Source organism: Dermacentor silvarum, chromosome 4, assembly GCF_013339745.2.
Source record: "Dermacentor silvarum isolate Dsil-2018 chromosome 4, BIME_Dsil_1.4, whole genome shotgun sequence".
NCBI lineage: Eukaryota > Metazoa > Arthropoda > Arachnida > Ixodida > Ixodidae > Dermacentor > Dermacentor silvarum.
The window spans coordinates 121,740,723-121,768,105 of record NC_051157.2 but is presented as its reverse complement, the minus strand read 5'-3'; the positions used below and the strand labels follow the sequence as shown (position 1 = coordinate 121,768,105).

Below are 27,383 nucleotides of genomic sequence, written 5' to 3'. Positions count from 1 at the left end.
ACCCATGGGCACAGCGACAGGAAGGTTGTCGACGCCATCCAGGATTTCATTGCAGGGTCAGAAAGACTTAGACTGTAAAATCGGAGCTTAAGGTTTCGTTATATTTTTAGAAAATCGATGATTCGCTGTTAATTCTTTTAGTTTTCATTTATTCCTTTATCCTATTAAAATCATCTGATATAATCTACCTATTAATTCTCAAATACGCACCTATTACTAAATTTATGTTTGCAGTATTTTATAAGTCTCCTTTGTTATTGTTGTGTTCAACTATCCGGTTTTTGGCCAATCCCCCAGAGTGGGATTGCACACGGGCGCCGATGTCCGGATGTCCTGACCCCCCCTCAGATTTCTGCATCGCCCCCTCGCTGACAGGGGGATGGCAAAAAAAATATGGCCACCAGCATTCTTCAAAAGTATTTTTCGCGAGTACCAGTGGTATCAGCCATGTAGAAGTAAAGCTAGCTCGCTCACAAGCTTAGTTGTATTCCGTAGGAGTGTGGTGTCGCGAAGTTGCCGTAGTTATTTTTTCTCATGAACACCTTGGACCTCCTGGCGCCTGCCGTGCCTTACTCGTCCCGTCGGTGGCGTCGAATGAACGAGGGGACGTCTCTTTTGCCAAACACGCCGAGGTCCGCTCGAGCGCCTTCGCGCCTGATTAACTTAGTTTCCTCTTGGGCTGTCAACGGTTGCCTCATTGGCTGTCATCGGTTCCGCGACCAACCTGCTTAATGAAAGAGATCTCTTGCTGAAGTGTTCATATATAAATAATAACAACTAACAGCTAAACTAAGAACTATGCATAGGCAACGTTTTTTAACTGTAGCACTCATTGTGATCACAGTTACACGTTGACAATATCCAGTACGAGCACAGTACCGTTCGTACGCTACAAGTTTTTCATTGTAACTTCGCAGTTTTATTGTCGTACATTAAACATAGGAGGCTCAAGCCCACCGGATCCGTTTACCTGATTGGGCGTTCTCGCGGAGCGAGGCGAAGCCTCGAGCCGCGGCTGCAAAGTGGGGGAGCGTGACGTCAGCGGCCAACGCCAGCGCGCGGGCCTAGGATGGCGTCGCGTGGTTAGAGAAACGGGAGCAGATGCGCGCCTTGTATAAAAGGATGACGTCGCGTGGGAAACAAAACATGAAGACGCTGGCTCGCGCTCTCGCCTACTACGCCACATCGTTATTCTTGTAGGTGGCGTCGTGAGTCTTCATACGCGGTGATTCGCATATCGTAAACAACCAGCGTAGTGGTTGCTGCGTTGGAGCGGACCGTTACGAACGTATTCAAGAACTTTCCTCTAGTCAACACACCACCACGACTCAAGAGAGAAGATGGCACCGCCATCCCTCCACAGAAGTGGTCACTGAGCTTCATGATCATTCACGGGAATTCATAAGAATTGTCGCGTCTTTATTCTCGATTATTCTGCGCAGTACGACAAGTGAAATTTGGAGTCTGATATCTCGGAGCACGGACACGCTAGAATATTTCTTCCGACTGACACTGTGTAGAAACTCGACTGTCTCTAAGTTTTCAATACAAACATACCCACTTACTGCAGTCAACAAAAAATAATTGTTCAATTTTAGTTAATTGGACTGCTCACACCCATAATTATCATCTCACTTTGTGCCCCCTTAACCACATAACTTTCTTTGCACAGGTGATCTTCGCATGCCTCCCAGTGCCTAACTTTAAGAAAACCATAAAGCTCTATAGTTTTGAACACCCTGTATTATCAGGCGCAGCCGCCAAGCACATGGCTGTATTGGGTAACGTCCTTTTCCTATAAGCTCGGAGGAACCGATACCTGGCTTCGCTACAGGTCTTCTTCCTCTTTCTGTGGTTTTACGTGCCAAAACCAGTTCCGATTATGAGGCACGCCGTAGTGGAAGGCTCCGGAATAATTTTGACCACCTGGGGTTTTTTAACGTGCACTACAACGCAAGAACACGGGCGTTTTTGCATTTCGCCTCCATCGAAATGCGGCCGCCGCGGCCGGTATTTGATCCCGCGATCTCGTGCTCAACGCCTGAGCTGACTGAGCCACCATGGAGGGCTACAGGTGTCGCTTTATCCCTATAAATGCGGGTTTGCCGTGAAGAAAAACGGTAAATTTCGGTAAATAAGAAAGGCTACTATCATCATCATCATCATCATCATTGACAGAAGCTGACCCCCCCTCAGAAAAAACCTGGATCCGCCCCTGGCTACTACCAACAAGGCTCTACATAGACATCTACATCTCGACCTCCATTGGCTTCCCTGCAAATAAATTGATAATAGCCTTGGGCATCAAGCTATGTAACAATATCAATCCAAAACAGAAGTGGCCCCAGGATAGAGCCTTGGGGCACACCAATGTTATTGGTTCGCTGTCGAGAATAAATATTGGAAATAGAAATAACTCAATCTCTGTTATATAAGTAGCTTTTCAGTAGTGAAATGGCAGAACCACAAATGCCAATTGCCTCGAGCTTAGCGAATAAAATGTTATGATTTATGCTGTCAAATGCTTGCGCTAGATGAATAAAAACTGAGGCCGCGAGAAATCCTTCGTCGATTAATTTTTTTTTTTTTATTCTTCGAATTTTCAGTCTTCTTTTCAAAATACTTTCATAGTCTTCAAATTTGAGACTGAACTGATCATGTGTTTGCAGCATTTTTGCAATGGGCATGATTTGATTATTGATATTGTGTCACTGTATAATTTTACAAGAGGTAGCGATGTTGCCGTGCTTTCTTTCGTCTTCAGGTTTTAGATTGATATTCTTCTATGTACGAGTAACATTTCGCGCCATTTCTTACAGTAAATACAGGATAATTATTATTTGAATAAAATTTCATGAACTTCATTTATTGAGCAAAATTAATTAATCTTCATACTAGAACATTCTGTCTCTGTTATGTAATAAATTCACACTCAACCCAGCGCAATTATCAGTTTCAAATCGCATCTATTAAGGTCGCAAGATGAGTACTCACTCATTCTAACAATGGCACTGTGTTTGTTTTCCCAATAATACCTCGAGAACCAATATTCGTGATTTAGAGACTTAGCGCAGTAAATTACAAAGATATCTGAAGCGTGGTCACCCGTAAAGTTTTAATTCCCAGAATTCTTTACGATCGGGACAAGCATTACAACAAATTAGTGGGATATGACTGTTAACAAAAGATTAACAGTATTTATATTATGCTGGCAGTCTTGTGATCACACTAACTCCATAAAGCAAAAAAAAAAAAAAAAGGGGGTAGCTGAGACAAGCAATGGACGTGTGGTGCGCGCGCATCGAAGCCACTTATTTACGTCCTACAGTGGATTACCTGAGCCTAACGTACGAGCCTCTTCTCATGCGGCACAGCTAAAGAGTATCGCGTTCTGACCCTCGCGGCACCGTGAATTGCGCTGCACGTATCTGCCGCATACAGAAAATGTACCGTATTCAAAGTTAGAGCTCCCGATAGTAAAGTGCCTACTAAAGACTAGGAGCGTGCATGTAACAAACAGTACATGTGCGCCCAGAAAAAAAAGAATAAAATAATAAACGACTTGAACAAAATGAAAAAAAAAAAAAAAACTGCGTCGGCCGGGAATCGAACCCGGGCCACCCGCGTGGCAGGCGAGTATTCTACCACTGAACCACCGACGCCGACGGTTATGAGATGGTACCGCTGCCTATAAATAGTATATTACCTAACCTAATCTAATTACTTGAGTATCTAATCGCTGCTTTAATCAACCAAATAAGTAGCATCCTGAAACGTTGCAAAACGCGATCCGGGTACGTCGCTGCCATGTCAGCTGAAGATGTGGAACGTTTCATATATTTTTCAGGAAATGTTGGATGCCAAAAGGGAAGTCAGTCATGGACGAAATGCTGAAAACGAAGCACGAGAACTACCCTTCAGCTGCACATTCCTCGGGATTGGCCGAAGAAAACGGTTAGAGACTCACAAGAAATCGTCGTTAGTTCCCGAGCAATCATATACGCAATAAAACGAGATGGGTGGATGACTCAAGGGTGTCTACGCATGTCAAACGACGTCATGTCACCCTTTGACGTTTTGGCCACTTGCTGCGGCCGTAGGGGGCTATGATGCGGCCAATGCCTCCTGTACTGGTAAAGGAGGCATTGCTGCGGCAAACACTTCCGCCAGGCGATGGCTCCTCGACAACAGGTGCGTACCTCGCTAGACGCCAGCAGTATCCGACAAGATCCCGCCTTCTTGTGACTATCACAAACAGAATTATTCAAAACGACCGTGCCTGATCGTTTTCATTTGCCGCTGCCAAGTGGCGTCTTCCGTGATAGAGATAAAAAAAAAAAAAAAAAAAGCGCCTTTGAGATAGAGCGTCGCGCGTTGTCTTTCCAGTACTCGTACTTTCCGTACTCTCGGAGGCTATGCATTTATCCGTTACATTAAAGTGCTTTTGCGCTCGTTACCGCGGATCTTCCGCCCACTACGCTCCGTTCGCTCTCATTCCTCCACTCGTCTGCTGCCGAAAGTTTTGTGTATGCTATGCTGCTTTCATGTTGTGTTTACTATGCAGTTGTCACTGCCCATATTGAATTCACAGTTGTCCAGTAGCTCTCGGCAGCGCATTCTGCGTTTCCTTGCAGAGGCCTTGGCCTCTACTGCCAATACCTAATCAGCCTACAAGATTGCTTATCTCTGGGTAGAGTCATATCAGTATCGCCCAATCTGTTCCGGAACAATCTTTCTGCTTCTCTTCGTAGTGCATGCCCCTGTTGGCGGCGGTGCGTAGCGGGGACAGTATTTACTCCTAGTATACGGCGGAGCGGTTTGCGCCTTCCGTAACCGACTAGTACCAGCTGATCACCAATCTCGAAACGAAGTGAACTGCCCGTGTTTGAACCCCACGTACGGGATCCGTGCGGCCGTCCGTCCCCTAACAGCTGTTGCGACTGCCGTTCGCGGGGTGGTGTGCGTGTATGCGTTCCGTAGCACGTTGACATTGTTTTCTCATTTCGCCGTGCAGCGTATGAACGGTGTGACGTTGATTGTCACCGCTGCGACAGCGGTGATACCGGTGTCTCGACCGCCTCGTCGGTCTTGCCGGTGCTGATTGGTGGGTGTGCCCAGTTCCGGCAGGTGCTTTTGACAAGGCTCTCCCCCCGACAGCCCGATGTCTCTGTGGAACAGTCCCGGCGGCGGCCGCACCGCCCAGAACTACGGCAGCACGCAGCAAGGATTCGGCAGCATGGAAAGCCCGTCACGAGCATCAATCGGTAGGTTCACCGCGGGGACAGTTTCGCTAGCGGGCACGCTTTAGCAAACGAGCAAGACAGCTGGGACCGTGGGAATCGTATCTGTTCTGTAAAATGATCAGCAGTTTACTTAGGTACGTTTTCATTACACGGTCCACTCGATCTTGTCGATAGCACTTGTCATCGGTGACATTACCTGCATATCGCAGTCATCATGGCGCATTCTATAGAAACGCACCTATAAACGCGGATTGTGAGCGATTACATTTGAAATGTTCAGATGCAAGCACGACACACTGCTAGCCACGTTTACCCAGTCATAGATTGTTTACCTGTCTGGTCTATTAATTTTAGCCGAGGCAGTGCAGTCCGTTCCCTTCATCGTCATTTAATGACATTGGTGAAGAAAGCTCTTCTACTAAAGTCAAAGGGACCTGTGTTTTCTTTCGAAGGCAGCACGTGTTTCATGTGTAGCAGTTGGCAATATTGGGAGCTGAGAAATGACCAATTGTTTTGTGAATAAGAGCAAAGACAGTTACATATCTCTCTCTAGGTGAACAGCGCAGGAAATTTAAAACAGTCAATGTATGAGCGTACAAATCATTCGCACCTGCAAATTTGTCCTGCTTCTTTTATAACTTTAACATGCAAGGAAATGGATATTGTTATTATCATGGTGTCACCAATATTCAGTGTGACATTGCTCACTGTTTTCACTGTTTAAATATCATCCCCCAAAACCTTCATCTTTGTCTCGGGCGCTGTCCACTTGCAGATGTGAATATGTGCCTTTCTTATTCATGCCAACATTTGATTAAATTGCGACATACAGTGCTGGGTTGCAATATGCAGCACTTCTTTATCTTATCACTTGCCCGGAGAAGCGGCGCTATTGTTCACCAATAACGGTGTTGTTGCAATTAGAAGTTCTGCTGGTGAGAGTGCTTAATGTCCCAGTTAAATGTTAGAAGGTATAGCTACATGTGCCTCATGCAATCTGCATGCTTCAACCGGTGCTTTAAAATGATGCCGTCTACTTTACCACTGATTCCAAAACCTGCTGCTTTCTTTTTTGCCCACCAGATACGTCTCAACGATACCACCAGCTGTGCGACAACATCAGCTCTAGCATATTTGCCATCAACAATGACTGTGAGTAAATGCAAAACTTGCATGCTTTCCAGCAGTTACAGCGAATCACCGTTAAAACTTCCCACGCTGTCCTACTAACAGCAATGCGAGCACAAATATGTGTTGAATGAAGACAATTTTCGGTAGCACTACACGTGGCATTTTCGTGTTGCCGCCAGCCATCACTTGTCATGAGGCATGAATGACTATGACTTTGTTCTGCTTAATGTACACACAAGCCCATGTGTGACTAGCATTGCAACTTGTCTCACTTTCGGCCGGCAGAGGCCGCCTTTTTTTTTTTTTTTTTTTCAGGTGTTGCCAGTGTTTGATGATTTTGCTACCTTCCTTGCATGAGCAGTTGATAAGGTGTCACAGGAATGTAACCTACACACTCGGAGTGACCTGGAAGATGAAGTAAACTTAAAGACTTGAATTCAGAGTTTGCAAGCACAAACTTTGTTGAACACGCACCAGTCATCTCACCGTTTCTAGTCGCCTCACTTTTACTGCTGTTGAATAGGAAATTATACAAATGGTATTGAAGAAGATTCGACATTTGGGCAAGTTGGTACTGGTCGGTGGGGCAGTGCAACCGATGAAGACACAAGGAACGAAGACACAGTGCTGTCTTGTATTTTTCCTTCCTTATGTCTTTGTTGTTGGAGCTGCCCCACCAAGATGCTCAAGCTATCAAAATAGTATTGGGTTCACAAATTGTCTGAACAACAAAGCTGGCGATATAATACCCGACTGTGTGCATAAGCGTTCGTGAGCATGGTAGTGTGGTGTCCGCTTCTATGTTTCGCTGCAGCAACATACTGGACAAGGATGAGCATGTTAACCTATCAGCTACCAAGCCTAGGCACTACTTGTCCCAGCTGTCCCAGATTAAATAATGCTCGTCCTAGATGAGATGCACTCATCCCACCCACAACTGCTTGTGTGTTGCATGCTAGAGACAAGTAGCACTCGTCAAACTAGTTTGCATCGTGCTTTGGAGTTTGTTTCGCTTCTTTGCGTGAGCTAATTTAATTAGCTTCGTTTCATTCAGATAATTACTTTCCGACCTTACGCTAGTGCTCAGGAAAGGTATCTTTTTTTTTTCTAAGCAGATGTGTATCATTAATAATTCGGGTGAATATAAGAGATAAACACCTTTAATATATTTAGCCTGCATTTAACGCAAAGAACTGAACATTATAAAATAACATGTCCGTACCCCTTCAAGGGAAGTATGGCATTGATAGGTGTACGGGGCACCAAGAAGCATGACACATATCTAAATACGTTTAAGGATCCTATATATCTTGGGTCACAGGGATGCATACCCATTCCAGAGGATTGGCCAAGAATTGGCACACACCAAGTGGCGCGTGCCTAGGGTACTTTGTTTTTCAGTAAAACCTGATAATCCCCGACTTTTGCAACCCAGGTAAGTTTTATGAAAATCGAGTTAAACCCGATTTCTTCCTGAAGTTCACCCCGACCTGCAGTCTCGAAAAGATGAGTTTAAAGAATATCTGCTGGAACGAAGTCCTGAGAACACCACTCGTGCTGGCCTCCTCGGTATTTCTCTTTAAAAGTACAAACACCTAATTTTAGCCCCCTGAATATTAAAAAACTGTAAAACCCGACTCTACACATGCCTAATGGACAAATCAAAGAAATTCAAATGGATCAGCAAAGCCACTGAATGTCGTGTTTCATTTAGAGATCTCTGTGCTTTAGAAATCTGTCAGCCAACATAGTATGTACAGGTTTTATGTTGTGATTTATTAGGTGCACCAACTGGCACTACTTTGTTGGTCAGCCTACAAGGCTGATGTAAGCCTAATAGCTGGGGCTTGCATTAGGTACACCTACAATATTTATATGCATATCCCAAAACATATCCCGCTAGATATCAACTGACCCAGCCGAAGCAGCTACGCAGTACCAGGGGTGGGCAGGCAAGGAAAGCTTTGCTTGAAAAAAAGATATGATGAAGAGCTACCGAAGTAGAAGCTCATTGGCACAGCCGACAACGCTTAGTTGGTCCATTGCTTGCTTTTTGCAACAATTTGCCTTTGTGGCAATTTTTTTATGACTTGTTGCTATGATCACATTGCCTTGCTGCAATAGTAACCCTATGTTTAGCTCAAAGCCCAGCAGTGTAGCAGCTTCCAGTGTTAATGGTGGAACCAAGGTTCTGCTTCAGTGGCTCTCCTTAATCTTTTCTTTTTCAAGCTCGCTTCAAACAATCTGTGTATCTGCTGAACGTTAGTGTGCCTTTGTAGTTCACCACTGTGGTTGCGCTGTTTTTTAGATGGATGCATGCATTTGTTTTTGGGGGGTCTGAATGCATACCTTTAATTTACCTATCAGTGTCCCTTCAGAACCAGTTTTACTATAATAAATACTGCTCATGCTGTCAAACATAAGGGCCCGGCTTTGTGGCAGTGGCTGTACTTGGTTAAAAGAAAACTTGCTTGTACTTGGAATTTGTCATCGCTACAGTTAGCATAGCTTGAAACTGCGATGGGCATTCATGAAACATTTAAACAATCTCGGTGTGAATACCTGAAGCAACTATGGAGGTTGTGTAAGGTGGCTTGTTTCGTGGGGATGCAGTGACAGCTGGAAGAACCCATAGTAATCCTTCTTTTGGGCACCAATCTATGATCTCTAGTCATGATAGAGGGTGCATTTAAATTGTGTGTGCATTCTACTTCAGAAAAATGTCTGATATTTGCATATCAGTTCCCTGTATTTCCTTGTTTGAGAGTGAAATACATTTGCACAAAGGTGTCATCACTTGAGTGTATTCCTACTTGAGTATTTATTCCTACTAATATTCCTACTTGCATTTTTTTTATAAAAATGTCATTTGTTAGTCAGCTCCTGACCTGTATGCTTCTTTCCATGTCTTTCGTCCCCTTTATACTGTGTCAGAAGTGATCAAAACATTTGTGACTGTTAAAGAAAACAGAAATTAAAAAAATGCCCCGCCATGATGCTTTCTTTTCTTCCTTGCAGCTGCCACTCTTGATCGTGCCGCTAGACAGCTGGGTACGCAGGCGGACACTGACGCCTTCAGAGAGAAGCTGTGAGTTACGCTTTGCTTGCTAGTTACGCTAATTGATCTTAACTGCAGCAAGTCAAGATTTCTTTTGGGAACGGTCGCTAACAACTACACTTCCAACTAGTGTACCATTCAACATGATGCCTGAATGTAGCGAACTGCACTCTGCGGAGTTGCCTCACCTTTTGCGTCTCGTTCATTCAACATACTGTTTGTCAACTACGCGGCCTGAAAATAACATGGATGGAAAGTAAGCCATAGTTCCTCTTGCACTGGCAACAACCACAGTTGTTTCGTGCCCTTGGGGGTTGGTGTCAGCAAATGGAGCAAGGAGCAAAAGAGCTCTAGATGCGCCGCCATCTCATTGTTTAGTGCTGGCATCAATGCATCTAGTGTTGTTTGCCTTACAATCTACATGCCACTCTCTGCAGCCACATGACGCAGCAAAATGCCAACCTGACCATCAAGAGCACCACGACTGCGCTGCAAGACCTGGGAACACTAGTGGCCCACGGAGACAAGGTGCAGATTCCACATTTTTGCCTTAAGACTTTCATGTGTTGTTTTGTGGTTGATGTGGCTACTGTAACAATATGGCGGAAGTTGGGTGTGACCCTTTATTCTAAACCTGAGGGGCCAGTTTGACTTAAACCACCCTAAACCACCCAGAGGTCGAAATTTAGTTGTGGTGTTGCAGTTATGCACGAGTCTACAATGAACACGTGGCCGCGAGAATTTTTCGAAATGGTGCCGGTGATAGCGGAGTTACACGCGTTTGATGATCGAAAAACGGCCCTCGCTCGTTTCGCTCTTTCCTTTGCTACTCTCCCCGTTGGCTGGTCTCCCCTCCTCGCCGAGCGCTTCTCCAAATGTCACGTCACATACGTCATCGCCAACGTGCTTCTTAAAACACTGCCTACTTCCGGTTAAGGCACGTCCACGCTAGCGGCACATATATCGACAGCGAACCAGCCTCCAGTGCCATAGAACATGTGTTCAAAGTAGATGGCAGTTCGGTCGGCACACCGCCCGCAGCGCGATCAACGGGCCAATCGACGACTGCGAAGCTGCCCGCCTCCACCATCGGCGACGAAAACATCGGCTGCAGCTTCTGTTCCAAGCAAAATAGTTTTCCCTAGATAAAGTGATGCGTAAATTGTACATTTTATGAAGAACGATATCCACTGTCAAACGTTAAACATGAACTCGAGAGCTCCGATACTTGTCGAGCTCAGCTGCCGTGCACGGCTACCGACAGGAGATGACCGGCTCGGCTGTGCTCGCATTCGCAGCCGACGGCGCCGCTAATATAAGCTGTGTTTTCTTCTTCGTGTACAATTATTGCGAAGAGCGATAACAATGGTAAGAAAATATTGCGGCTTGTGAGCGTCGGTAATTCATTCCAAAGCGCCAGTCCGTTTTAGCTTTGAAGTGAGCCGGAAAAGGCCTAGCGACGATATCGGCGCCATCGAACGGTGTCGCGCGAATGGCAAACGGCATGCCGCGAGTTACCGTGCCGGTAATGGGGACGTGGACTTAGCTCTTCTCGGCTACCCGCTGTTGCTGCGGTGTCGGCCCGTGTTCATGCGAAGCGTGCCGCTATAGACCCTGTGTTGCGCGCTCATCTAGAAAGGCCAACACTGTCGCACTCTGTTCGCGCAGCTAATCAGACCGCTAAGCACGACTGTCTTGGAACGCGAGTGATTTGGCACTTGCGTTGCGAGCTGTAAATACCGATTCGCAAGGACTCGCAAGCGAGCAACATGACGAGGAAGAGCAGGGAGCACGCGTACCTGCTAGCAGACAAACCAGAAGTCGTAGGTTCTTGTTCGACCAATGGGCATCGTCATCGCCGCTGACATCACCAGATTCACCCTGCTGACATCGTGACGACCGCTGGGGATACCGGAAAGGCCAGGAGAGTAGGACTGCATTGTTTTTTGATTTTGTGGCGTGCCCGCAGCGCGTAGCGCTGCAGCATTTGGCATCGTTGATCGTGACGGCATTGTGAACTCCATGTACATCTTTACTTGAAATGTTCAAAAAATATTTGAGGTGGTTCCCTTTAATACCACATTTACTTGTGTAAGACCCGCACTTCGTATTTTTGGGGGTAGAGGAATTTACTAGGGTACGTCTCTTGCATGAGTCGGGAACGGCACATGACCACCCGGTAAAACTGCGAACGCTGTGTCAAATGATGTGCAGAATAATGCAGACAGTGGTTATGCACTACACACACATTTATGCAAGGTTCATCACTGCTGATCAAGTTCTGCTTCATTCTTTGTCACTCTCGATGTTGCAGGGGCTCTCTACCTCATCAGCACACTATGCAAAATTGTCGTCCTTGGTGTCATCCATGTTATTACATAATCCATAAACTTTAAAATGTTTAGCAATGGTATCAATTGATAACAAACAGGGGTGTTCAAATATTCGAAACTTTAGAATAACAAATAGAATCCTGTTCGATTCGGTCTTTGAATTGAATAGTCACTATTCATAAATGCAAATATTTTTAATACGTTTAGTATATTTTTAAACGTCAACTGCACAAAATGAAACATAAAATTGGAGCTAATGTAAGGTAAATTTTCACCCCCGTGTGCATAGTATAGACATAAAACAAGAACTTGTGTAGTGAAGCAGGCGACGTCGCTTAAGTAGCCATGCTTTAGTCGATACAGCAGTCATTTGCACTTTCTGAAGAATCCTGAACATGCGGAGAAACTACTTGCTTGTTCCTAATACTTCATTTGTGCTTTTAATAAACACTGCATCATCACTGATTAAATTCTGGGGTTTTATATTTTATTTTTCTATTTTATTTACAATATGGTAAGTCCTGTCGGGCTGTTACAAGAGTGGGGAAAGCAATACACAAATATACAGGATAACATATACAGTACAACACAAATTATTATACAAGACCTTATACAATACTTATGTAAAAAGGGTTTCCAGCTGTTACTGAAGAGAGTCGGCTGATTGACAATCTATGAAAACTTGTGAATCAAGCCTATACCACTCATTCATTGTTCGGGGCAAGAACAAGAAATTAAATACGTGCCAAAACCATGATATGATTATGAGGCATGCAGTAATGGAAAATTCCGCATTAATTTTGACCACCTGGGGTTCTTTACTGTGCACCCAATGCACAGTGCACGAGTATTTTTGCATTTCACCCCCCATCGAAATGCGGCCGCCAGAGCCGGGATTTGATACTGACCCAAGTTACAGAACCCCATGGGGTCGTAATTAATCCGGAGTCCCCCACTACGGTGTGCCTCATAATCAGATCGTGGTTCTGGCACGTAGAACCACAGAATTGAATTTCTCAAACTACGTACTATAAGAAAAATGTACAACATGCAGTTTTGCAACTCTTGGAACGCTTTTATTAAGACTTCTTTTAAGTATGTGGAACTACTGCTTATTTTGTGATGTCACTCTAACGATGTCAGTGCCACAGTTAGGGAGCAGGGTTCAAGTCAGTAGTTTGGCCTTTTGTATTTTTTATCAAGTTTATTCCATGAAGAAAATTCAAATAGTGTCTAAAAAAAAAAGAAAATCGTCGACTCTTCTAGTTTAAGTTAGGCTTTCTTTTTAGTGTCTACTTAACTGTTTGTGCTGTTTGGATGGAAAATGTCAGTTCATGTTAACATCGTACTGATTGACAGCTACAGAAACAGCCAGAGTTCACAGACAGATCCGAACACTTTCTCCGGGAGCTGTGATCTATAATAGCTGGCTGTATTTCTACTGTGAGGGTGCAAAAATATTTTAAGCTCATAATTAAAAAACAAACCAAATGTCGAATTCGATTCTGTGCACAAATAATTGCACAGCTGCTGTTTGAAATTTTTCGCATTCTTATCATAATCTATATCTACCTGGGAATGATTGAAAAGCACAATTTTTTTTAACAAAGGTGGGTTAACCTCTGCCAATCGTTTGTTTAAAATGTAGCCTGTAGGCCATCACAGTTTAGAAAACCGTGCCTTCTTGCTCTAGCACGAACCTGTCAGAAGATAAGAGTGCATCAGCTATCATATCGCTTATCAGGTGAACTGCGAGTGCAAGTTTGCTCTCTCATTGTCACTTTCCATAAGGTCACACAAACAGCTAATGTATTATCACCAGGGACTGTCGCATACTTGTTTTTTTCTCTAGTTGTGGCGCAGCTCTGAAACTTGGTGCATTGTAGTGAGCCGCATTGTTGCTTTTTGCAGTTAACCAAAACTTTTTGGCTTTTCCTTGCTTTGGTGTTGTAAACCACTGTGGGTGCCACAACACCATAATAGTTTAATGGATGAATTTAAGGGACAAATTCAATGTTGTGTTCATCGCAGTTATTGAGAATATTGTGGTATGCCCTGTGAGAGCACGTTTTCTTCGTAAATTAGTTTGGAGCCTGAGAAAGGATGAACAATTACTCTACACTGTAGCAACTGAAGAGTGAGTTACAGCTGGTGTTCCAAATTTTTTGGTGCGAAGTATTGATGTGCTAGCACCTGACCACACCTACTTTGATTTCAAGCATTTCTTTTTTTTTTTCTTCTTTCTTCTCCTCCTGTATATGTTTTCAACCAAGTGGGAAAATGCCCTTAAGAAATTGCAGAAAAAAAAAACTTCTTTTTATTAACACTTGCACAGCTTGCTTAATCCTAATAGTCTTGAAATACGAGCACCCAACCTAAGGGTGCCCCTAAAAAGTTGTACCTTGGCACTTAGACATTGGAGTGTTCGCTGCACACTCTTAGTTGCATTGATCAACCTGGCACCACATCTTAATGTGAGAGCCATCCACATTGTGGCAAATGTGCCGGCATTCTCACCTGGTGCATTTGCCGAGAACAAAGCAATTTGCACGACAGGTTTTGTGTTGCTGTGACAGTAGTTAAGGGCTCATAGCTGAGGTTGCTGTGTTCACCTGTCCGTCCTTGTTATTAAGTCGCTGCTTTAGGCCACTTCATCATACTCACCACAGGGCAAAGAAAAACACAACAGCCACTGGGATTTGAGCTCGTGCCCCGGTGGCAAAGTGCAGTTAAGAGGTGGATATGGTAACCACTCAGCTAAAGTACATCACTTGCGCTTGGCTTGGTAATTTGTGCAAGATTTTGTACACAACATGAACTCTGCGAGTGGTGACATTTGGGCATGTTCATACCTTAATAAAGTGGACACAGGTATATTACAAAATAATTTTCTTAATGATTTCAGTGTGTAACAAAAATGTTTATAGCAGGTATTTGACGTAACAGAGGTATTTCATGTTGGATCAAACTTTGGTATAACAAAATCTCACTGTATTTAAGAGGCCAAAGCAGGCACTACTGTAATGGATGAATTTAATGTTGAGTGCAGTTGTAAACAAGTTATTAAATTTTTTGAGAATGTATCCACTTTAAGAACATGCTGTCTGAGCGAATGAGTTCAGAGCTGTAAGAATTGCTGAAGTGTGCTGATTTTTTTTTTTACAGCAAAGCTGTTAAGGGCTCACTCTTCGATGGTCGCGTCCGGCGATAGAAAAAAACTCTCATTGGCCGTATGCTGTATGTGCGAATGAAAGCGCGCGAGGGCGAGGGACGCGTGCTTTCGCGGGGAGCGAATGCACGGCATAGAGCAAACGCGACTTATGTGCGAGTGAAAGCACGGGAGGGCGAGGGACGCGCACTTTCAAGGGGAGCGAAAGCACAGCGGAGAGCAAACGCGGCTTCCCAGTGGAAGGGGAGTGGTTGGCGAGGAGTGCATTGAAGTACCCTAGACTGTGCGTGTGCGTGCCCGCTCACCTACTGCGTCGCATGCCACAGCTCTGCCGGTTTCTGGGGCCGACTCTCTGGCCTCTCGCCCGCCTCTCCCCTAACAGTGTCGACAACGGCGTTTAGCAGTTCCGTCGCGTAGCCAGCGTTTTGACAGCAGTTGTGTGCGGTCACACAAACAACGCGCACAACTGTTGTCGACGGTGGCAGCGTTTTGCCAGTGTTTTGCCAGCGTTCGCACCGAACGCGCGCGGCGGCGTTGGGGACGTGTTTATGAAAAACGTGCCAACCTTTGTCCTACACCCTTTAGCGGTGTACGGTAGCGACCATGAGGCCATGGTCCCTGTGGTCACTAAATAAATGAAAGCCACCGGATCATATATATTTCTCATTTATTAATAGTTCAAATAACCAATTACATCATCACATCTTAATAGTCATATTTGTAAATACATAATTCCCACCATAGTACAGCTTCGCTGGTCTTCCATCTCCACCCCAGTGGAAGGGCTGACAGTTTCTTTTGTTTCAGCTTACTTACACTGTGTTAATTGAACCATGCATTCTCTTTGTTCATCATTGTTGTCATTTGCAAGGTCGCATATTGAATGCGCTTGTAGCCTAATGAAATGCCAAGCTGTTTACCAAGCTGCTGTGACTTGAAAACAAGTTACACGCAGCGACTGGCTTGTTCTTGCACCTTGGTAACTGGCAACAGCAACACCTTGCAATGCAGCTCGGAAATTTCTTTGCTCTGCCCTTGCAAATCACAAAAACTGTGACATCTAACAGGCCTACTTGACCTTGCTGGCTAAGGCTAAGCTGTAGTAAATATCAATCAATCAATATTTATTTTGACGACAAAATCAAATACAAGGTGGGTGTAAGTACACATTCGGAGGTCCCGAAGTAACAACTGTCGGGGGGACCTCCTAACAAGACATGAAAAGGGGGCTAGTAGGATCGTGGCAAACAGTGAGTCATGTCATATATTATACAATTTCTACATCATCGGAAATGAACGGTAAGAGAGAAAAAATCTTTTAAAAATATCACGAGTATAATCACACAGTTAAAAAAAAGAAAAAAAATTGAATAAATCTTAGATAACTCGCATAAATTCAAATGAGAATAAATGGCACGTAAAACTAACAACGAGAAGTATCAATTATAGGAAAAATTCAGTGACTTGGTAATTTGAACAGTACATTGCATAGTAGTAAATCAGAACAACATCTAATTAATTCTATGTTCGTTAAGGTATACTATGTGTCAGATAAAGTGTTCATGAAATGCTCCTTCGTTCTACGCTTGAATGATAATAATGTAGATGACTTCATATCAGATGGTATTGAATTCCAAACAGAAATGCCAAAAAACGCGACAGTAAATTTCCCATAATTAGTTCTTGCTTTTGGAAGAAGAAGATTGAGTTGTGCTGAAAATCTTGTGTTGTTATAATTCTTTAGGCTAGAGCGAGTAAAACCTGGAATATTAAGCTCGGTATTTATAAGACGAAACATAAGCAGTGACAGCTTATGATTGAATAACATGTGTAAAGGTAAAACATTTAGGGAACGGAATATGGGAGCAGAGGGAGAAGTATGCGATTGGAATGCAAGTAATCATAGTGCCTGCTTTTGGAAAACTTCTAGCTGATGAAGATGTATGTCATATGTATTACCCCAAGATGACAGGCAGTATGAGAGAGGACTGTGTATGTACGCATAATATAAAGACATGAGAATGGTTTGCTACAAAAAAGAGCGCGTTTTTATGATGATGTGAATACCATATGAGATTTTTTGAATAAGTGATTGAACATGGCACTGGAACTTTAGGTTCTCATCTAGAACTACACCAAGAAATTTAGGCGACAGTTCTTAAAACTGGTTCATGCCTCAGTGTTTTAATCATGTTGTTTTCATCAACACAATGTAAAAGTGTGATTCAATTGAGACTCAATATAAAAAGCACAGGTATAATGAAACAAATTTGAAAGGTATTTTGCTAATATAAACGTGTAAAGAGTGCATACCATTGGATATAACGAAGGTGTTTTCTTGTTGATGGCAACTTTGTTATGAAGAGGTTTTACTGTATAACCAACAAAAGAATGCTTCTTTTGTTCCGCATTCTTGTGCTTAATTTCTTCTTGCTCGAGCTTTAGGCCAACATGTGACCAAAAATTGCTGAATAATAACTGAAGAAGCATAAGAAGTAAATCTGTGAGTGTCTTAATGCATGTTTAAAGCACTGTAGTTTCATTGTGAGCCTGCCATTCTCTTTTTCAGCAACAAAAACTGCAGTCAAGCCGGCTTCGCAATGAATTTCAGGAAGTTGTCAAGCGTTACAGCAATCTGCAGAAGGTATGGGCTTCCTGGCACTTAATTCGGGGTAACATCTACAGAATTTCCAGTTATTAACCCCGCTACATTTAATGCATCATTTTTGATACATTGAGTTTAGTACCTCAAAAGGCTGATTTTATCACAGGAAACTTGGTAGATAATACAAAACCTATAGTAGTGTTCTGACACACTGAAGCAAAGTTACAGTTGAGGGTAACTCAAAAAACAAGTTAGTAATTAATGACTATACTAACTAATTTAAAACTCGGATAATACATTTCAATTTTTTTCTTTTTTTGTACGAAGTAGTTTTCATGGCCAGAAGTAGAGGTGAACAAGTTGTTTTAATTTTTTTAGTGTGGAATGGTATTTGGGCATTATGGGGTTAAAATTGAACTATTCAATTGTAAATTTCCAACTAAATCTTTACATCTTGAAATGTTCAATACTGTGAGTAAGCATCTATTGTAGTTGCCCATGTCTGTTTCACTCTTCTCTTCCTCAGTTCATCATCCTCTTTCCCAATCGCTCTCCCAGGATCACTGCATCTAGTATTGCTACTTCTGTATTGCTATACTGGCAGATTTGTGTTCTAGGCAGATATGTGTTCTATCCTGCATGTGGAATATTTGACAAGACAGCAGCATAGGCAACCACAGTCGACAAAGTCCAGTAGAGTTTACAAAGAAAGCATCACTTCAACATATCTAGACGGCAGTGTATGCTTCCTAGATAAATCGTGCAGGTATTGCATGGCTGAACTTGAGTCTGTGCTTTCACAGTGCTCGTGATGTTGTGATAGTGTTCGAGCTTGTGATAGTTTCCGAGCTGAAATTTAATGCTGGTTCACATGATTCATTGGTGTGTTACAAACTGGTGTGACTTCGTCTCTGCGTTGACTGCAAGGACTGGTGAAGGCACTTGAGAGTTCATCACTCGTTAAAGAACCCCAGGTTCTCAAAATTAATCTTGAGTCCACCACTACGGCGTGCCTCATAATCATATCATGGCTCTGGCATGTAAATGTAATTAATTTTAGTTGGAGAGTTCATTGCCAGTTATTGCCATGTACTTCGACACATCTTTGTGACTGTTTTCACTGTTTCTGTAGCACTCATCAACCACACATGAACCGGCAGTCACCTAGTTTGTTTCAGAAACCAGGTAGACCCATTTTTTTTTTTTTTTTGTGAATCTACTGCAGTTGCACCAAGAAAAATTTGGTGGGCAGTGCACTTAAAAACGTAATAAGTGGTAAAGATGCGTTTCTGTTGCCAAGCATGCAATGAAGTATGCTGCGTCTGCTGTAGAGATAGGTCGTTAATTTAGCGGCAAATGCGCTAGAATGGCAGCACCGCATGCCAGTGCAGCGCTTTTTAGCCACCCTCTTGTTAAGCGGCAGTCTGTTGCTGGGTTAATGTTTGAATTAAAGGAATTAAAATAAAAAGGTGGCTAATTATTATGCTGATCAAATCACTCTCATTTGCTTCTCTTGTGCTTGTCTTTCTGCATGCCTCGTACGGGTAGACCGTGGCTACCCGACAGAAGTACACAATGTACGCACGACCAAGTGCCACAGCTAAGCCCTCTGGTGACAGAGGCTCACAGACCAGTGGCTGGTTTGAACAATCACGTCCCGAGGAAACGACTGCGCTGCTAGACGATCCGGGTAGTCCCCAGTCACCGACGCTACAGCAGCAGCAACAGGCGCACTTGAGGCAGGACATGGACTACGAGCAGGTGCGTGTGGTTTATTTGGTTTTCACTAGAACTGCGTCGCATTACCAGCTGCTGTGGTTCGGTGTATGTGGCATTGCGCTTCTGAGCGCAAAGTCGTGGGGTCGATTCCCAGTTGTTGCAGCTACATTCCGATGGCTCCTGAATGTAAAAACAGTCGTGTACTATGCCTTGGGTGCATATTAAAGAACTGCAGGTGGCCAAAATTTATCCAGAGTGCTCCACTGCAGCCTCTCGCATAAGCCACTGCACAGTTTTGGAACGTTAAACTCCACAGTTAAATTTTTTAATTAAAAATGTGCTTGCTCGGTACCTGACACATTCCCCGCATGATATATAGCAGCACTGTGAAGATTTGCGTTGCACTTCCTTGTGATGTACGGTTTTCTTTTTTATTCTCAGGAAACCAAGTTGTACCAACAAGGAAATTTTACTAATATAACAAATTGTTGCTCGAAGTTACATAAAGCATCACTTTTATTGAGAACAGAGCCTGCATACAGGGCCCCTAAACCACTCTATGCTAGAAATTTTGTTTTTTGCTTAGTGATAGATTGTAAACCAAGTTTTCAGGCCATCCATAGCCTCATTTGACAATTTAGAAAGTACGGGCCTGGACTCTAGGCTGTCAGTAGACTTGCGTATTATTTTGCGAGCAAATTGACTGACAGAAATGGTTAGGCAGACATCTATCTCTAAGAAAACTTGGAGGACACTTCAGCTTCGCCTTTAAGAGTTGAACGCGATAGCATTCGAAGATCCCCGACTGCTTCTCACGCTTCCCGGCAACTGCAACTTATGTAACCGTAATGTTTAACAGGAAACGCTTGCAGCGAACACTATGCACGAAGGAGAGCTTTCTGGTAGAAACACGGCCTTTTGCGTAAGCCGATCCGGAGGTAGTGCACAGACGTGCCAAAGAGATTATATAATTTTCAGGTTTCTGTTATTGTTTCGGACTTTTAATATTTCATTCTGAGAAGATTTAACTTAAAGGGCTTGCGCTGGCGGTGTTTTTTTTTTTTTTTTTCATGACATTTTTTTGTGGGTAGTCATTCTCAAAATTCTGAGGAATAACTTTGTCAAGAATGTAAGACAAGGTATGAGCAACCTTAGTGACAGACTAGTGTGGCAATATAACCTGCATATACCGCATGTCATATAGTAAGGCATGGCATATACATATACCTAAATATATATGGAAATTTGTGCTCACGGACAACTCCACCGGCGTCCACACCGACACCGGATATTCTGCGACACGGGGCCCGTAATGCTATCGCTTTAAAAGTTTGCAACAGGTCCTTTGCGCATAATTTAGTCGTAATTGTTAGTGGAATGCTAATTAGGTGTTCCCTACAAGAACGGACTAGTGTACACTTTGTTTGCCTGTGCTGCATAACGAGTACAAGAGTTCAGTCATCGTGCACTGCATCCCTGGTTGCAGGCGATGCTGGTGGAGCGGGAGCAACGCATCCGGCGGATCGAAGCAGACATGCTGGACTGCAACCAGATCTTCAAGGACCTGGCAAACATAGTGCACGAACAAGGGGATGTCATTGGTAGCGTACGATCCTTCCCATTTCCTTTTTTTCTCATCTGTTTACAGCTGGGCACGAAACACTGCTGGCCACGCCAGCACCAGCCGAAATGTATCATTGCGCCTCGCCTGCTTACCGCATGTGCATTCATGTCTTGCTAAAAAAACTTTTATAGAACTAACCACCTAATTAGTGCTGCAGGAAATATGTTATGCTCAAATTGTGTTTTTTCTGTGTCTCTGTGTCTGTTTTCTGCTCTGTGTCTTTTCTGCTTGTTATAATTATTTCATTTGTTCGGTAGTATCTGTTGTCATGTATTACTTGTATTCTTTCTATTTGAATTGATGTTGTTTCAACCAATGTATTTTAGAGCTTATCGAACTGAGTGTGTATAAAGGACATGAACAGCTTTCTTTTTTTTTCTATTCTCTTTTTATGAATATGTGTTTACCTGAACTGATGCTGCATATTGTAGCATGACAGCACTTACTACTGTATTTATTAGAATCTAGGCCGATAGTATTTTTCAAATAATCATATATGAAACTCTAGGGTTGGCTTAGATTCAAGGATTTTAATACAAGCGCCAGTTTTTAACTGAAACTGAGAAATATGGTGCATAGTTAGCGCCATCTAGAAAAGTCAGTATCGCAGCCGCTACTAGCCGCGCCAATAGGCAACTGAAGTACACGAAGGACGTCGCCATTTTGACCTGTGTCGTATCAGTAGGGTGTAGCATCGGCACGCGGCATGGCGTTATCGTAATGGCACAAAACAGGTGATGCCACTATAGGGCCACTTTCTAACGAATACCGTATTTACTTGAATCTAATGCGCACTTTTAACACGACCCTACATCTGCGTTACAATATAGCCGTCGGCATTTCAAAATGGCCACCTCGCACGCGCATCGAGCCGTCGAGCCTACCTACTTTTTGGCCTAGCTACCGTAGCTTCCTCTGTGTGCTGCAGTACACGTGCTTAGGCAATAGTCTACCGTCTGTCTTCACGTTCTCTGCGTCTGCTCTGTCAGCATGAAGTACTGAGTTCATCATGAAGCCGCATTTAAAAGGAAAGTGATCATGTGTGCGGAGACGGACGGAAATCAGGCCGCATCACGGGCGTTTGGAGAATCCAAAACTTGCGTGCGGGATGGTGCAAACAGAAGGAGAGGATTTTTGCCAGCAAAGCAATGCGGAATGATTTCAGTGGACCGAAGATCTGCGACGATCCACTTCGGCGATACGATCTCCTTAGCCCTATCTTGAAAGCAATCTGCGACGGGGAAAGTCCACGGCGCGCAGTGTTTTCGCCGCTTATAGGTGGCGTTCATGTGAGAGGCACGCTAGCACGAAGGTCAATTCGCTCGCTGCGCTTCATCACTCAAGCATTGTGACAGTTCGTTTCCACGGTCAACGAGCGAGATGTGTTCAGGTTTGCTTGTGCGCGCGTGACACCCTGCTTGTTAATTTATTTAGTAAGCGAATGTTTGCAAGTTTATACGGCCGATAAAACTGCTATCCTTACTTCGTATAGCGGTCTACTAATTTGCTATCGCATCCGATGAAACTGAGGGTTTTTTTATACAACGCAACTTCAGTGCCATCGGGAGGAAATCTGTTTTTCCAAATGACAGAAAGTTGTATTTCTGTTCGAAAGCAGGAGGTGCACGGTACTGTAAAGGACTTTTTTGTCGTCGGAGAAAACGAGTGCACGTTACAATCGAGGGCGCGTTAGAATCGAGTAAATACAGTAGTTGGGTGCGAGCTGTAGAGGCATCGTCAAACGTTCAAGCCGGGCGGGACTTTGGCATCGATAAGAAAAACGTCCGTCGTTGGAGGGGGCCAAGGGAGATGCTTTTTGCGTGCGCTGCAACAAGGATGGCAAACATGGATCGTGCGCTCCTGCAAAAAGTCCAGCATCTCTAATGCGCTTGATGGTACGGAAAATAGTGCACTGTTTGAAGATGGAAGATAGCGACGAGGCTAGCAGCGATGGCGACGTAGAATGAGCTCGGCATGTTCGTATTTAATAAATGCTGTTTCATTTTGTGAATGCTGTCCTCGCTTTTTTGTTCGGCCTACAATTCAGAAAAGTTTTTTTTTTTTTTTCTGGCTTCGAACTTTTGGGGGGTCGGCTTAGAATCGGAGTCGGCCTAGATTCGAGTAAATACGGTATTTCTATATTAAGGTGTGTGGGTTTCTAACAGCCTTTGAACTTTGGGACCCTCCTACGGTATTGCTTACTTCAGGCTCATTTTATACTTACCACATTTGTCGATTAATAAAGCATGGAATGGTCTGGTGAGATTGGGTTGAACACAGGTTGAGTCAAAGTTGAGAGACGAGTGTCGGGGCCTCAAGAAGTGTGGAGAAGGAGCAAGAAAATATGCAGTCGACAAACGTAGCAGGAGCTCTGGTTTATTGGCAGACAATGTTCTGATGGCATATGACATCAGTAGTGACAGTGGTTGCTATATGGGAATGCGGTAGTTATGACACTTGTTCTGAAACAGAAATCTGAGACAAGACACTCCCCTATGTACGTTGTCCCAGTAACTAGGTGGAGGACTTCAGGGTGGGCAGCTGATATGCAACGGTGCAGTTCAAATGTAGGTGAACCCTGCACGAAAATGTTGCTGGGCGCGCGCGCACCGGCTGAAACGAACCCCATGACTGTATTTTCTAGTGACACACTCACCGTGTCAAGACCAAAAGTCTGCAAACTCGCTCATGAGTCGACTCACTCAAGCAGACGCATGAGTCTTGAGTCCTAGTGAGCACTAAGCAAACAATATATTTTGAGAGTGAGTCTGAATGAGCTCCATTTATTTTGCTGACCTATACCACAACTGTTTGACTGGTTCCCCAAAATGCACACCGTATTTCCTACAAAGGTTCTTCAGGTGAAAATTTGCTTGGTGCGTTCCTCTGCACACTTCCGTCGTTCCTTCAAAACAGCAGGCTTGAGATTTCCGCAGATTTTTACAAATGAATTTCATCAGTTGCCTCGAACCACCTCCCTTGCCTCCTCTTTAGTTACTGGGCACATTTTATTATGGCGTATATTGTGATATAAGCAGTGCATGTCGAGAATTAATGGCAGATGGCAGCGCGGAGGAGTTGATGATCGTGAGCTAGTGTTTGGCACGAGAAGTTGCTGTCGCAAGAAGTTGCTTTCCGTCTGGATGGGCGAGTGATGGGTGGCAAGTGGTGTTGCATTGTTCGCTGCACGAAGTTCAGCCCTCGCCAGCCACACAAACAGTTTGAGCTGATGTCAATTGCGTTCAGCCGAGGTTAGATGTAGCATTCACTGAGTTTGTGCGTCGGCTACCAGCAGGCATTTAAGTCATTAGGATGAAGAAAGCTGCTTTCATGTTCAGCTTCAACCATACGGATTTGAAATCGATCATTTTTCATTTAGTACAATGCACACATAAAAAGCAAGAAGCGGCAGCACGACATACTATCACCATTGGTACGTTGCCGTCCTCGAAGGCTGCCAGTCACACTCGGCGGCGCTTCCCTAAATTCAGTGCGACTGTGTACGTGGGTGTATTTGTACATATTGTTATGCTGGCTCATTATTTAATTTCCAAGATGCACTGTTTGCATCTTATCCCGTGCGGACAACAATTCATGGCCCTTTGGATACAACAGCATAAACAACTGCCTCGTTCAGCTGCCAACAGTGACTGTACGGGGATCAGTGGGCCTCTTCGATTATCAGTCCCTGACAGTCCCGGACTACTTGGGACTGCTGTGCCGCATTCGATTTTGCTCGGACAGCTTCCGAAGCTCCACCCACTAGTCTGAGTGTTGTCAGAAGCGTGCGCGATCTAGAGCATGCTAGATCTAATTGCTGTAGCAATTAGACGGCTCGTCATCGTGTTTTTTTAAAGTAAGAAGCACAGCGATCAGGCGCACCTGCTTGCTTTCTTAATGTGTTTCACGAAATTTGTCATGCTGATTTCTATATACGTACTCAGTAAGCAGGTAAATTTTGCTTTTCAGGTAAGTTAAACTAGTGTACCTGCAAGGAATCATATATTGCATGTGGCTTTTTCACGCCGGTAGCTTGGGTGGTATATACAATAGGAGCTTTGCGGATTGCTGTACATATATGTTGATCCCTTCTGCTACCAAGCTCGAGCGTTTTATTTTTGACGTGCAGGATTAGTAGACGGTGCACACGCGCTCTCTCACGCGTCGGGCCTTTAATTAGCAGACGGTCTCGCGAGCTTTGAGTATGTAGGCGGGTGCTTTCTGCATGAACAGCGACGTGGCACGACCATAATGTCGGAGTCTCTCCACAGCAATTTTAGGGCCACCACGATTTTGTTTACGTCCGTGTGGGAATTCAACTTAAATTTCTCGGGCAATGAGCTGGCTAGCGCCACGTAATAAACTGCGCTTTGCGAAAACGTTCTACGCGCTCAGGCTACGATTACACTGTGCTAGCTTATGGTTGTGTCGGCGACGTACGCCTCTGAGACTGCACCATTTTGGAGGCCACGCTAATAAAAACGCTGGGTAGGGGGCTATCTACGAAAAGCAAAGAGCAGACGACGGCAGCCAGAGAGTGACTTCCGGTTGCGGTGCTTCGACCGAAATCTCGGACAAGTCCCCGACAGCTGGATTATGTGACTGTGACGTGCTCTCCTGTCAGGGCTAGTCAGACCGGAAGCTGCGGACGGTTTGCGGACAGTCCGGGATTGCATAATCGAAGAGGCCCAGTGTTTTCGCGAGAAAACTACACACCCTCTAAGTGAGTAATCATACACCCAAAGACTCGGTCTATGTCTACTTCATCGAACAGATTAATTGTATGCGTGAAAAAGTATGAAGAATAATAAATAGGCAGTATTCCATTCACAATTGAGAATGCAAAAAAATGACCCAATATGGTTACACTTATTTTTTACTGGTTGATATGTTCCCAGAAAACATAATCTTTAAGCACCAACATTCAGTATATTGCCAAACTATGATCGTATGATAGGTTTTCTGGCCGCTAGATCCCATACAAACAAGAAAAGGTGTGAGGCACGCACGATCGAAAACAATAGGCACCCACAATGGCAGCTTCCCTGCAGTGCTCGCCCGCCCATGTCACGTGAAAATGCCGCCATGCACTCCGTTTCCTATTCGATACCAGCGAATCTTCTCGTGGTTCGTCGCATGTTCCCATCCACAGCTATCGTCGCTAACCCATTGTGATAAGCATCTTCACTTATCTGTTTCACAGCACTTGTGGCGTAGGAAGCGTACTGCATGCTTTTAATAGACGATAACCGAAACACGCTGCAGTTCCCTTCCGCAGGTGGCGTGAAGTGAGCTTCATGTTTCACTCTGGCAGGCAGGACCTGGCATTGTATTCCGGTGTTGCCTTCAAGCTCAATTTTGTTTCGGTTTCCTATCACCATCTTAAAACAACACTTGTTTCAAGCCGCTCCGGCCCCCGCAAGCTACGCACACGTTGGCACCGGCGACTCTTTCTGCTACAATTCGTGCAACGCTTCGCATTACATGATGTTAATACAGTTGAGTCTACCGAAATTTTTAGTGACATTGGATCGTGTCGTTTTCCCGGTTAGCAAATTTTTTTATGCGTTCTTTTTTTTTTCCTAAAACATATGTATGAGGTTTTACTGTATACAGTCTCCTGCTCTCTGTTTTCAAAGGTGTCCTGTCGCTCATACCAGTGTGATACAGTGCTTTAACAGTGCTAACAAACTGATAGTGTAGAAATTGCGAGCCATCCTTCAACGAAACCTGCCAACGTGGCACTTTAGGCTCGCGTATATTTACCGAGTGAACGTTCGCTCGGAAAAGGTTTTCCACGACGATCAATTCGCCACGGTCTTAGATGTCCCCACGATGGCCACAATAGAGATGGCATGCGCAGGGAATAAATAGCACCGATTATCGCTCTTCTTGCAGACAGCTTTGTGCATGCAGGGTGCATGACGACGTGCTAATCACGTCGTCATGCACCCCCCGTGTTTGCTCAATGCATCTGGCTCTAATCACCCCTCTGCGTCTCGGGTATAATCGGGCAGTATCATGAGCCACGCACCTGCCTCATCTCGGCGCCATCACCGCAACAGGCATCCGCCGATGACTATCAATTATCCCATTGTATTTCGCTCGTCAGACAAGGACCGGTGGCCACATACTGCTAGCGGTCTCTTCCCCCTTTCTTTACAGCCGTTCTGTTCAACGGGACCAAATGGAAGAAAAACGTCGATCTCAAGCTTTTCGTGCTACAATTAAAGAAATAACTCGCGCTTTTCCGGCAGCAGGCTGTTGTGGAGATGTGCGCTGTCCCCCACCGCCCCCTCGCGCACACTTGATCGCGTTACCGCAAGCTCGCTCTCCTCTATGACCTCGTACGATCGTAGAGCGATGTGCACCGTTGTCATACCCACTTTCCCATTTTTTCTTGTATGGCAAAACATGCTGACTTTGCTGAGCTGTCTGGATATTTCAGTGAATAAATGGCATTAATAAATGCTCCGTGTGCCTGCTTATGCTAAAGTGCAT

The 27,383-nt window shown here is 44.3% G+C and overlaps 1 protein-coding gene and 1 non-coding gene across 2 annotated transcripts in view; one reads left to right on the top strand and one right to left on the bottom strand.

The window, feature by feature from the left end:
• Positions 1 to 3,591: 3,591 nt before the first annotated feature.
• Trnag-gcc (transfer RNA glycine (anticodon GCC)) lies at positions 3,592 to 3,662 on the bottom strand. The gene has a single exon. It is a non-coding gene; the product is annotated as a tRNA-Gly (tRNA).
• An 818-nt stretch (positions 3,663 to 4,480) lies between these two features.
• The window catches only part of LOC119450608 (syntaxin-7), a 44,155-nt gene continuing 21,252 nt past the window's right edge, over positions 4,481 to 27,383 (top strand). The window contains exons 1-7 of the mRNA XM_037714112.2: positions 4,481 to 5,264; positions 6,327 to 6,395; positions 9,393 to 9,462; positions 9,870 to 9,960; positions 17,504 to 17,578; positions 19,088 to 19,300; positions 20,745 to 20,859. Coding sequence (XP_037570040.1) covers positions 5,162 to 5,264; positions 6,327 to 6,395; positions 9,393 to 9,462; positions 9,870 to 9,960; positions 17,504 to 17,578; positions 19,088 to 19,300; positions 20,745 to 20,859 — 736 coding nt within the window. The 5' untranslated portion in view covers positions 4,481 to 5,161. The remainder of the gene's footprint in view (positions 5,265 to 6,326; positions 6,396 to 9,392; positions 9,463 to 9,869; positions 9,961 to 17,503; positions 17,579 to 19,087; positions 19,301 to 20,744; positions 20,860 to 27,383) is intronic.